This window comes from Athene noctua, chromosome 19, assembly GCF_965140245.1.
Source record: "Athene noctua chromosome 19, bAthNoc1.hap1.1, whole genome shotgun sequence".
NCBI lineage: Eukaryota > Metazoa > Chordata > Aves > Strigiformes > Strigidae > Athene > Athene noctua.
Window position 1 is genome coordinate 4,793,867 of NC_134055.1, and position 12,317 is coordinate 4,806,183.

The 12,317-nt window shown below is 48.0% G+C and overlaps 1 protein-coding gene across 2 annotated transcripts; it reads left to right on the top strand.

The window, feature by feature from the left end:
• The first annotated feature begins 22 nt into the window (after positions 1-22).
• ZSWIM7 (zinc finger SWIM-type containing 7) lies at positions 23-12,316 on the top strand. 2 transcript variants are annotated; one of them, XM_074923210.1, is made up of 6 exons: positions 23-88; positions 593-690; positions 2,483-2,504; positions 6,244-6,346; positions 11,232-11,336; positions 11,976-12,309. In XM_074923210.1, exons 2-6 carry the CDS (start codon positions 615-617, stop codon positions 12,090-12,092), a joined length of 423 nt encoding a protein of 140 aa, XP_074779311.1. In that variant the 5' UTR covers positions 23-88; positions 593-614; the 3' UTR covers positions 12,093-12,309. The 2 variants fall into 2 exon arrangements, with proteins under 2 accessions (XP_074779311.1, XP_074779310.1); XM_074923209.1 differs by lacking the exon at positions 23-88 and adding an exon at positions 4,850-4,975 and having other exon boundaries at positions 11,976-12,316.
• Position 12,317: the final 1 nt, after the last annotated feature.

The following is a 12,317-nucleotide window of genomic DNA, read 5'->3' on the forward strand; positions in this document are numbered from 1 at the left end:
CTCGCCACGTGATGCGGCCCGGTGCGTCACCGGGGGCAAAGGGCGCCTGTTGCTATGGAGACGCGCCCTCACGGCTGCGCTGCCACAGGTAGGCCCGGCCCCGGGGTCGCCGTCCCAGAACCGGCGGCTCCGCCGTGCCGAGGGAGCCCCGGGGGCCGCAGCGGGGAGTAGCCACCGTGGCTCCCGCTGCCGGGGCCTGGCAGCCGCCGGGCCTCGCCTGAGAGAGCCCGGGAGCAGCCAGGCCCCTCTGCCGCAGGGGCGCGGGCGGGCTGCGCGGCCTCCTCTGCCCGGAACCGCCTTGGCCCAGCGCCGGGACGCTGCAGCCTGGAGCCTCTTCCTGTTGCCAGCTGTATGTGCCCGGTCCCCTTCCACGGGGTCTGTTTATACATATCTGAGAGACACCCGTGTGTTTTTGAGAATTACTTTGTTCCAAGAATGTGTAAAAAACACATTTCAGAAGTTGCTGAGGATGCCTTTCCCTGGGCTCGTGCAGGGTTGAGATAGAGCACTGCCCAGATAAACTGTCCTGGTTTAGAGTATCTGCAGTGACCTTAATAATTTCCCACTGTCTCCTCTTCTGTCTTGCTTCCAGTCAGGAGCCCAGTGCCAATGGGATGGATAGTACCTTGCCAGCAGTAGCAGAAGAGCTTTTGAGAGAGATCAGAAAGGCTTTTCAGGAGACCTCACACGGTATGTAAAGAAAACCAGAACCATCCCAGCAGGCAGTGGGCCAGTAATGCTGGCGTTGTCAAACCTGCAGGTAGCAATGAGGGTTGTTGGCCTCCCCTTGTTTGCATCTTCTGCAGACTCTGTCACGTAAGGGGTGGTACTTCTCTCTCAGGAATGTCAGGTTGTATCGTGTGTTTCCAGCTTTTGTGTCCCTATCTGGAAACGACACACAGAGCTTTGAAGCACAGATAATGAGGAGCAGCCCCCTTCTCAAAGTCAGGCCTTTTCGAAAATTAGACCAGATTGGACACTTTTTTTTAACGTAGGCCTAGGACAATCCTGCTTGCAAAGTGGTTGCACTGGAGGAGTGTTAATTTACATATTTCTAGGCAGGCAGCTTGTTGTGCCTACTGTACTGCTGGTTTTGTAGACTCACTATTTTCAAACCTAGAGTGAAAAGGGAAATCTTAATAAAAACGATCACTGACCGGCAGAGGGTGTTGTGTCCGAGATCCCAGGGCAAAGAACAACTTTCCCGTTGCCTGAATGAAGCAAGTAAGCCAACAGCTAAATTCTGGCCAATTCTAGCAGCTAGTTAAGCACAATTACCTTCATTGCGCTCTGGATTACTAATGTAGTTCTGTAATCTGTGCTGAAAGAGGATATTACTGTTTGTGTTTACTTGATAAGTAGCACAGAATGGATTTTTCCTAAGGAAAGTGCCTTTAAGGAATTTTTTTCACTGCACTAAAACCAACCAAATAAACATTCAGAGAAGTCTGAGCGCTATATTTTAGTGGGGAATGGGCAGAGACTTAATGTCTAAACTGTCGGACTGAGCGCAGTGGCAGGTTTTTGGCATACTTGGAGTATGGCTCCTGTCAGGTTAGGGCAGATCCAGAATCTACACATGACTTTTAAAAAGAGCTTTATAAATCCTGTTGTAGATTAGAAAGAAAAAAAGTCAACATTCCTCTTAAGATATAATTCTCCTTAAAGCATCAAAATAGTACTAAGACATACACTGAGACATAACTGCAGAAACAAACTGATCAATCATTTTAGAGAATTAGAATAAAGTTGAAAGAGTCAAACCAGCGTAAGTCATAGAGAATATTTTTAACTGTTGGAACAAAGGGTTTTAAAGTCAAAGTCTTGATCTTCCAGTGGAATACAGGGACATAATACACTGTGTCCCACTAGTGATAGAAGAAATATCAGATTAGATTATCAGAGCCTAAACTGTTAGCTACAACAAACAGACTGATTTTCTTAAGTGTAACTTTCCATCTTAACAAGACGTTCCAATAAGCGAAGACATTATGTTGCTGTGTTTAAAAAGCTATAAACTAGTGGCGCCCTGCAAGACTATGCTGGGAAAAGAACAACATTTTTGAAGTTTTGATGCCAGAGTTCTCAACTCATGCCAAGAGAGTTTCAGGGAAACCAATATATATATTTTTAACCAGCTTCTTAAAGTGGCAGAGTAAGATGTTGAGGCCGCATGCCTTTTCTTGCATGCTTTTAAATGGAAGATATTATAAAAGTAAGTCTATTTGGGCTTCTGGATTTCTTTTAAAAATTAATCCCTGTGGTTCTGATTGCTGTACTTGAGAAGAGACTTAGCACTACCCTAGCAGATCATTTTGCTGCTCCTTGTTGCTTTTTGGTGGCTAGAGAGGATGACTAGAGCACTGCAGTCCTCTGTGGCCTCTGGGAGTACCTTAGGGAGCCACTAGCCTCCCTGTGATGTTGATGTCTCTCACAGTGGGGAAGTTCAGCAAAATCACGCTTCATTTTCTTTTTCTTGCAGTCCCTGATGACCTGCTGCTGGGGTAAGTATCTTTTGCTTCATTTCCTGTCCCAGGTGACCTGCTAAAGGGCAGTGGATAATCAGTTCTCATCATAGTACTGATATTTTTTCACTGTGTTTGACCAGTACATGTTTCTCACACAGAGTTGCTACGTGGTTTTACTGGTAGTGGAAATAAAGGTCCAAAGAGATATTCTCAAGGGTTTTTCCAGAAATTCCTGGAATTATCTTTGTATCTCTGAATCTCCTGTGATGACTTGTTCTAATTTGGGTAGATTAAACACACAGAAACCCAGAATGTTTCACCTGAGCTCTGTGTCCACCCTCAGATCTGGAAGTTTTCTGTGAGAGTGGATTGTGTTTTGCAGTGATTCATGCCGATGGAGTGCTGCATCTCCACCATGTTCATATCATTGTGGGCACAGCAGCATCCTGAGATCCCTTCTGTTTGAGTCATGAGCGTGCAAGTTAGAAAGGGAAAAGTGAACATATCATCTCTCTGCACAGGGAAATTGTTAACTTGAAGATTACCCTGAGAGTTTTCTTCTGTTTAGAGGAAGTCTCAGGTCAGCTTCATCACCCTTGCATTGATTGAAGCTTGTGAATATTTCAGTCATTCCCAAGCAGTCTCCTAAGAGATCCTGAGATTCTGCAGCCCTAATTGGTCTTGAAGCTAGAGAAAAGGCCCCATCACAGTGAGAAAGGCTTTTCAGATTCATCTTTGTGTTCCTCCCTGCCTGTAATTTAGCCAGGAGAGGAGATCACCAGGAACCCTTCAGGCCTTAATATGTTTGAGTCAAAAGTTATCTAACATAGCACCTGTGAAAGGTGTGCATGCTGGCTCCCTCTTCTGAGACCACAATGGCTTTTGAAGGGTGGGATTATATTTGACAAGTCTCACAGCTTTTTGTTTCCTTCTTGTTGTAAAAGAAAAGAGGGGGAAAGAAACTCCCTTGTTAAGTTTAGTAACAGTTGGGTGGTAACTCTTGGCAGTCGGATTTCTATCAGTTCCCTGTGACCAGCAGCTCAGAAGTATTCCGAGTTAATTTCTGAATCTCTTCCAAATCTCTGAAGCCCTTGAATTTCCTTTGGGCATTCCTTACTTATTTCCTGTTAGACTGATTGAATTATATACATGGAAAAAGAATTCCCTAAATTTGAAAGAGTTACTGAAACTCATTAAACTCAGCCCCCTTATAGTCCCAAACCTAATCATTAAGGAATGTCTTACGTTGAGTGTTCCCCCACCCACCTCCTCAGTTCTCAGATGAAGCCAACCCTTATTGCCTTGAGTTTGTGCAACTGAAGTTTTGGTCTTCCTGGAATAAGTCTGTCTGCTTGGCTTGTTATCAATGAGATTGACTCAGACATGTAGGTCAGCCATGCTGCTGAGACGCCAGGGCTCTGCCCTGGCTCTTTGTGTCTTCACTAGAGTTGGAAATGTTCCTCTGCTTTCTCCTCTTGTCCTGCTCATGTTTTGTAGTATCTTTTCATCACGGCTGATTTTCTTGTTGTTTACCTTTGTAACTAATCTAGACTACACAGATTTTTCTCAGTGGATAAAAGGTCTGTAAAGTTAACTGGGTTGCCCCTGAGCTCTTTGGAACACATTCAGAGCAGCTGGATATACAGGTCTAGAATAACTTTTAAGTCTATGAGCTGTCTGGACAATAGGCTAAGGGTAGAGATGTCCGTATTTGACATGTAGCTTATCATATACCCTTGCACAGCAGCAGCACGAGATAAAATCCTCCTTGCAGGGATGTGCAGGCAATGACTATGTCGGTGGAAATTACTGGGCCTTCAGGACCCACAGCTCTTTGGTTTTCCACTTGCTGGTGTTGAATTTTACAGCACCAAGCTCTGCAACAGCCAGACGCCAGCATGTGCCTCCATGGTGCTGCCTCACAGACCGAGGCCAAGGAGAGAGTTGTTTAAAGGCAATGTTTTGCAGGAAGCAAACGTGTACCTGAGCAAACTTGGTTAACCGTGTCTTTCCCCCATGCCAGGTGCTCTCTGATCTATAAATGCTGTGCAGTGGTGCGTCCCTGCATGGTGATGTGTCCTGCTTGGAAGGAAAAGGAAAGGGTTTTTAGCGAGGGTGGAGGGACATAAGGCATGTGCTGTCCCTGGGTGTTTATCTGGGATAAATTTGCTGTCTCTGAGCCCTGCTGGTAGCTGGATTACAGATGTAAAAAAAACTACTGCTAGCCCATGGCTCCCTGTGCAGTGAAACATCTTAAGTATTTCCCTGCTGGTCTTTAGCTTCCTATTGATTAAGTTTGGTGCATAGGAAAGAATAATTTATGCCTCAGTTGTGCCTGTGATAGAGAAGATACGATCACTACAAAATGACTCATTCTCTAGGGTTTAAACCAGTTTCCCTGAGATGAGGAAGGAGCCCTGCTGTTGCATTTCCTATTGCTGGAGGAGCTATGAATCATCCTTGCTCTCTCCTTGCTCCGAGGCACGATGCGTGGGCCGTGACCTGAGGTGGGATTCACGACCAACTGATCAATAATCTGATCCAGGGCAACTACTCATCCAGGACACCTGTATGTACAATTAACGTGTCCCAGCATGAGCCCTTTTCCCCTTAGCATTAGCAGCTCTGCCTCCATGTGCTCTTGTTTACCTGGCGCTGCCCTCACTAAAATCCCTGTTTATGCTCATTGTGCTCATGTGACAATTTCACAGTTTACTGCCAGAAGGATAATTGGGCTGCAAGTGTGACACTGCCTGTTGCTGGTAACCTCTGTTGATCCCCAGCACTGTGCTTCCCCCAGGATTTCCTTCCTGCATCTTCTCTGCCAGCATGTCTGTCTTTTGCTGCCAGACGTGCAGTTTCCCTTGAAGAAGACCTAGCGTATTTAGGGTGCTGGGTAGAAGCAAAGTTTCCAGTTTTAGAGTCCAGATTCACTGTTTGATAAATTGATTAAGCACCAGTGCTCTGTCTACACAGAGTTTGTATCAGAAGAACTATGGGAATACTAACAAAAAGTCTGATTGTATCACTGTATGGACAACCCGTGACTTGCTTCACCTACACTCCCTTTGTAATAGTCAGTGATCTGTAAAGTGACTGTTAAGCCAGAAATTCTGCTCAAAGATAACTCCTCACCTACATGGCTAACACTGTGCCACAGTCATAGACACTGACTAAAAAAAAAATCTCACTTCTGTGTCTGTGATGCACTTTGTCTCATTTTAGTTCAGGACAGGAACCACTGCATGTCCTGTTTGTGCAGCAGGCAGCCAGAATACTGTTTGGATCATAGTGTTGAAGAAGAAGCACGTAAGCTGCAATGTCCTGTATAGGAAAAAATCTTTAAAATGTCTTGTAATTAAATCTGAGTGGGATTTTGCAAAGAAATGTGGGACTGTTTGGGAGCAGCTTGGAAATTTGAAAGTTCTTTTAAGAATATCAAAAACCATGTAGATGCTCCAAATAGCTGGCAGAGTGGAGGCTGTCCGTAAGGACTGAGCCCCATCTGTCTTCCAGGAGAGCAATTGTCAGCTGAGATGGTCTCAGAGGGACAGGGCAGGGATTGGTGGTTGCTTGGTGAAAGCCAGCAAAGCTGTGAATGACAAATACACTTCATTTCTTGGTAGCGTAATTAATGGAGCTGTGGGATTTTGAGAGGCAATGGGAACCTTTGGCTACAGGCCTTCTGGACTCCATAGGGCCAAATCCTCTGGATTAAGGCTAAGGCAGATGTCTTAATGTGCTGTGATGTAACTAGAGACACATTCCCTTTCAGGCTGAAGTTCATCTTTGGCCCGTGTGCTGTCCCAGCTTTGGATTTGGTGGATCACCGTTCTGTCACTCGAGTCACATCCCCCAGTGGAAGGACTGCATACCAGGTACACGCTGTTTTTCTCCTCTTCAGTCTTACTTTTTTATAGTTTCCAGTTGACATGTGAGCCAATATTTACAGAACATGGACAGGCACTTGGATAAATACGGAGAGAATATCAGTGTTTTACAAACTCCTAAAGTGATACTGGAGAGCAGTAGCCATGGACTAGAATTAGAACAGGATGGGACACTACCACTTTCCTTATGGCTCCAGCCAGTCAGAGACAATTTCTTACATGTTTGTGGGTACAGTCAGAAGAAAGTTTTCCAGGGATTGCTGATTTTGCTTTATTACTTTCATCCTATCCAGCAAAGGCAGTTCTTACTCTTACAAACTGTACACAACAGAGTGTTATCTGCCATCACTGCATTTCTTGCCCTGTTGCACTCCAAATCCTGTGTCCTGGACACTCTTGACCTCTGCTTGGTGATAGGATCCTTGCTGCATGGGAGGAAGCAATGCAGGTCAAGTCCGTGGGTTTTGTTCTAGTTCACTCTAGCCAAGTCTGTGTGAATCACAGAAACATTCATAAAACAGCATTTTAGGCAGAAGGGCTCACCTTAGCCCTAAAGATCAAATTCCCTATACAGCACAGGATCGGAGGTGGAGCTGAGGCTCATCAGGTGAAGGGAGGAGACACTGGCTTTTCTTTCTGACTTTTCTTTCTGACTTTTCTGTGGTATGGAAAATTCCTTGCTCTGCTGTGCCACAACATCTCTGTTGGGGACAGTCTGTCAGTTCTGTGAGCTGCTGACCAGCTGCATCCAGCCCAGGGAGTCACAGAGTCAGGGAGACACCGTGTGCTGTGCCCTAGCTAAGGCAGCGGGACCCTGTGCCATAAGATTTTGGTGAAGAAGCACCCAATTCCTTCTACTTAGCACTATTAACCCCCTCAGAGAGCGCAGCCCCCTCCGTTGCTGAACTTGCTGCTGTGTGTTTCCGCAGGGGAATCTCTGCTCACTGTTGCAGCAGCTAAGAGGAACATTTCCAAACGCCCTCTTGCAAAGGGCCTTCTCTCCTTCAGTGGAGGTGCTTTGGGGTCACCTGGGGTAAGAGAAGAGCTGTGTAAGCCAGACCTGGGTAATGACACAACCATTTTTCCTGTGTTCAGAGCTTGCATTGCTTAATTTACATGTGGAGTCTTTATCGCTTCTGGGGCCTTGGAGAGGACATCTGCCCCTCCACAGAGGCACGGTTCATAAACGTACAGGGCTCGAGAACAGTCTTTGATTTGAACTGAGGGTTTCCCTGTGGATATTTGGTGAAGTCTAAGAAGAACTGCTTCCAGGACCCCTAGACAGCAGTTGCCTCACTAATTAAATGCTTAAAGGCTTTTCCCTTCAAGCAGTGCACATCCAAAAAGAGCAAGTGTCAGAACTGCTCTTCCTCCTCCCTCTGCAGGTGGAGGGAACCACCACTTCCCCTGCAGGGAAGGAACCCCTGGACAGGTAAGCCAGGACTGGTCACCAAGAGCTGATGTAGGACAAGCCCAGCCTTCAGCCAGGCCCTTTGTAGCTGAGGGGTGTGATGTGAGTATGATGTGAGTGGTCCCCCAGGGCCTGTGCCTGTGGCCCCCCAGCTGATGGGCAGCCTGCAGGATGCAGTCCCTGCCTGCAGGTGTATGTGTGCTTCCATTCCACTGTAGTGGAACTTGATTGCTGATTAAGGCCATGCTGATGAGTTCATTAACAGAGGAATCTGAAGAGATATTTTCTCTGGGGGTGTAAGGCTGGTCGCATTGTGAAATTCTTCCTCAGCACAGCTGTCTGAGATCCAGAAAGAAAAGAGCGGAGCCTCCCCTGAGGCTGCTGGCTGGAGCGGTGACAGGAACACAATCTTGGGCTGTAGAAACCAAAACACTAAGTGGGATACTGCACTTAAGAGTAGCTGGGTAGTGTCACTGGCTCTTCATTCATGTGTGTGTGGTGTAGACACGTACCCCAGCTGTGTGCACTTCTACCTCAGCAGAAAAGTATGCCCAGTGCAGTGGGGAGGGGGGGGGATCCGTGGCTGCCTGGATGCATGCAGTCATCCCTTTCACTTATTCCCTAGAAAGGCAGCTCTGCCGTTTGCACCCAGATGTGGTTGAGCTGGAATGTGAGGTGGTGCTTTCACTTGCAGCTGGATGTGGAGAACTGTTCCTGTTGAGGCCATGAGGCTGGTCCTATTGTGAAACTCCTTTGGGTTATCGTAGCCAAATCCAGTTGATACTTCCCAGGCTAAAATGCTGTTTGTGTTCCGTATCACCCAGCACATCTTAGGTACTGCTTCAGGGGGAAATGGCTCTGCTCAGACAGGCCCTAGGACTGCAGTCTGTAGTGTAGGCAGCTCTTGCCCTCAGGAACTGAGGTGAGAGAAGAGCCCTCAGTCAAGTCAAGGCTATGATTTGTCATTTAACGCCTTGGCATTAATGTCCTCGCTACTTAATAGAGGAGTAGCACCGATGGGGTATCCAAGAGCTGATGTTACTTCAGAGTTGCGAATCATCCCAGGAGAGCTTGTATAATACCTGCCTATGCTGCAGACTAAAGCCAACCCTTGTAACTCCAGGTCAGGGATAAATAAGCCTTACCTGCTGCACAGGTGGCGGAGCTGTGCTGGATTCAGCAGAAGTGCAGAGTGGTGAGCAGGCCCCAGTTGGGGCACCTATTGTCTGTGCCTGAGCTGTGGAAATGCTGTGAGCTGTGGGGGTGAAGCCAGTTAGCACGGGGAGAGGCAGTGCTTTAGCCATCCTGCCAACTGTCCCTTGAATTGCTCACATCCTGCACTTTCATTGCATCATTCTTTTTTATGTCTTTTTTAATGAATTTCCTAGAACTGTATGGCAGCCTGCCCCACCGTGAAGGATTTGAGCATCAAGTCCTGGCACAGACTGTGATGCTGCCCAGCTGTGTGCTGGTGGCAGCAGTAGCTGCCCTCCTGCATCCCCACGCGCTGGCAGGGACATCACCACCAAGGTGATTTTTCCTTGCTGTGAGGCCAGCAGGCACCTGGAGATGAGGGCGGCGGAAGGAAATCTCACAGCATCTCAGGGCCAAGAGAGCACCCCAGTGCCTGGCTTGGCTGCAGCTGGCCAGAAACAGAGGCACCTTTTTCTTTTGGTCTTTGGATTTTAGATTCTGCCTTATTAGGCAGACGCTGTATTCTTGCCATCTAGGTCAGGACAGGGGAACGCTAAACTCAGCCCAAATCTGGCAGTGTCTGTGTCTTCCCCCCCTCCTCAAAGGAAAACACTTCTGAAGGAAAGGCACCATCGGAATACTTCATCTTGGAAAAAAACAATCAAAGGGGCTAGAGAAAAACAAACTTATCACAAGTGAAACAAACTCAGCCTGGAGTATAAGGAGGGCCCAGGGTAAAGGCCAGACTGAAAAAAGAATGGTTTACCCAGAAATGGGAATGTGAGTCTTGTGTTTTGAATCTGCTGGGAGTAAGGGGGATTATGAGGCGTAGGAGCTTCTGTGGGAGAGCTTAAACTTGTGGACATTACCTGTTGGGCAAGGGGTGCAGAGAAGGCTCTGGGGGACAGGGGAAGGCTCCCCTTGCAAGTGCAGCTCTGGACCAGGAGGGACGATGTTCCTCTGGAGGGATTTAGGAGTGCCAGGGGCATCCTGAAGGGGAGCCGTGCTCTGCAGAGCTCCACTGCCTTTCCACATTTTTGTGTTTATCTTTGGATTTAGGTGAATATGTGCCACAAACTCAACCAGAATCTAAAGCCTGGTATGGGAGAGGAGTGTGGTGTCAGAGCTCAGAGGCTTGTGTGCAGAGGAGGGCACTGCTGGTGATTACAGCCACATAAATTCTTCTCTGGAATATCCAGGAAGCGTTAGTGCCAGCTGTCGAGGCCACAGAGCTGACACAAAGCACTTGCTCCCACTGTGGCAGATACGAGACACATGGCAAATATTCTGTGGCAGTTGTGTTTTGGCCATGGGGTGCACTCGGTTTAGGCCTCAGAGCGTTAGTAAAGTCCATGCTGTTGAGCGCAGGTTTCTGCTTAAAGACCTGCAGACCCTTCCCTGGGAGTAGGAGGAGGGCAGAGCAGTTGGCTCTTAAAGTAGCTTTCTAAAAGCTATTTTCCAGTCTTGAAGAAAGCAAAAGAGAAATAATCTGTAGGTTGGCTTTTCTGTACCACGCAGTCAGGTCCAGCAGCTCACAGTTTTCCTGTCAGCTTCTCCATGCTGGAAATGAATTTTTCCCTCACCTGGCTGCCTGCATTCTGTGCCTCAGTACAGAGGAACAGCATGTGGGAAAAAGAGGCAGTGCTGTTCCCAAACCAGAGACTGAGCAGGGGAGGCTTCTTCTCTGGAGACTCCAGCTTTGTTTATCCAGACAAAACTGGATTCCACTAGTTGCAGCTGGTTTTGGGAGCAGAACAGCAAGAACCTTTGCAGCCTCCAGCCACTGGAGCTGGTTAGAAAAGGCCTCACTGCGAGTGCTCGCTGCTGCTCTCCTTCCACCCCCAGGTCCATGGATGCACAAATGAGCTTTCTCAAGAGTCTCTGTCACCTTCAGCTATCCTGTGTCTGCCTGTACTGGGGCAGGGAGCTCGCTGGAGGGGCTGGCAACTGGCTCTGCTGCCAGCTGCGGGAGATCAGGGGAGGGGGCTCTGTGCCACTGCCCTTCTCCTCATCTCTTAGCAGCAGACAAGGGACTGGAGCTGGGCTCTGCACGTACAGGAGCGCTTCCTCGCCTGCACGCTGTGAGAAAGCTGAGCTTCAAGCTTAGGTGGGTCGATGCAGTGTTTGGGGACACTTCTGTAATGCAGCACCTGCTCCCCTGTTGCATGCTGTGAGCGGTTGTGGAGAGGACACCGTGCCAGATACAGGCTAAGAGTTGGAGAAATTAAAAGTGAGTGCTGCCTCTGACTCCGGCTGCCTTTGTTTCAGGTCCTTGGGAGCTCAGGCAAACTCTACACCTGCTACAGTTCCTGCCACTTCTGCACGTGTCCTGCTTTTGGTTTTACTGTACTGCAGAAGAGCGAGAGCCTTCTGGTAAGTTGTCTGCCTTAACTTGGGGCCGCAGGGGAGAAGGCACTGCTCTGCTCCTTGAACCTGAGCAGCCTGGAGTTTCCAAGGGAGCAAACGTGTGAGTGTTGAGTTGGCCACGGAGGCTGTGCCTGACCCACTGCATCAGCTGGCCTCTGGGAGTCCAGGTATTTGGGTGGAACTAGGCCTTACAAGGGCTAGAGAGGGCTTTTGTTCTTAATTACACATTACTGTTCCGACTTTCAAGAGATGAATAATCCCTGGTCTCCTGGAACAAGGGCTACTGCTGCTCATGGGCCTGCCACATGGAGTCTGGCTGATGAAGTGCAGTTCACCTGGTGCCAGTGAGGAAGGGCTCAGGGTAACCAATTGGTCTGCAGTTGTGGGGAGGACATCAAGAGCCAGTAACACTTTGCTGTGTGTCAGATCCCTGCATTACATTATCCTGATGGCAGAACTGACCTGGAGCAACTGGAACACCAGCCTGTGCCAGGCCTTGGTGTGCCAAGAGGGAACCGTGTTCCTGGGAGGGCTGAGTGCTTCATTAGACCCATTCTGGCCAGGATGGATTTTTGTGGCTTCCAGATTGAGCACGACATTCCTGCGTTGCTCCTGCTGTTAACTTGGCTCCGCTGTTATTTGCAGTGCAAACATATACTTGCTGTCTACCTCAGTCAGGCCATGGGAGCCTGCCAGGAACTAACTGTCTCTGAGGAGCAGCTCACAAGCATTTTACTGGCTGATGAAGAGGATGAAGGATGAAGGATTTGGATCACATGTGGATGTGCTTTCTGTGTACCCTTCTGGCTGTGTAGCTGACATTTTTCATATCTACAAGGCTGTCAAATGTTCATCATGGCTGGGAGGTTTCTTCCTGTGCTGCAACCAAGCATGACATTAATTAGCAGCCTTGAACTGATAGGTTAATTAATAAATGTTAAGAAGCCCATGTTGACTTCAGCTTCATTTATTTAGGCTATTCTCAGG

What these genes read in the sequence shown, in the direction of transcription:
- ZSWIM7 (XM_074923209.1), top strand. Translation starts at nt 4,872, where the DNA reads ATGAGGAAGGAGCCCTGCTGTTGCATTTCCTATTGCTGGAGGAGCTAT. An exon ending in TGCGTGGGCCGTGACCTGAG is followed by an intron (nt 4,976 to 6,243) that starts GTGGGATTCACG and finishes ATTCCCTTTCAG; the next exon opens with GCTGAAGTTCATCTTTGGCC. An exon ending in GTGGAAGGACTGCATACCAG is followed by an intron (nt 6,347 to 11,231) that starts GTACACGCTGTT and finishes CCTTTGTTTCAG; the next exon opens with GTCCTTGGGAGCTCAGGCAA.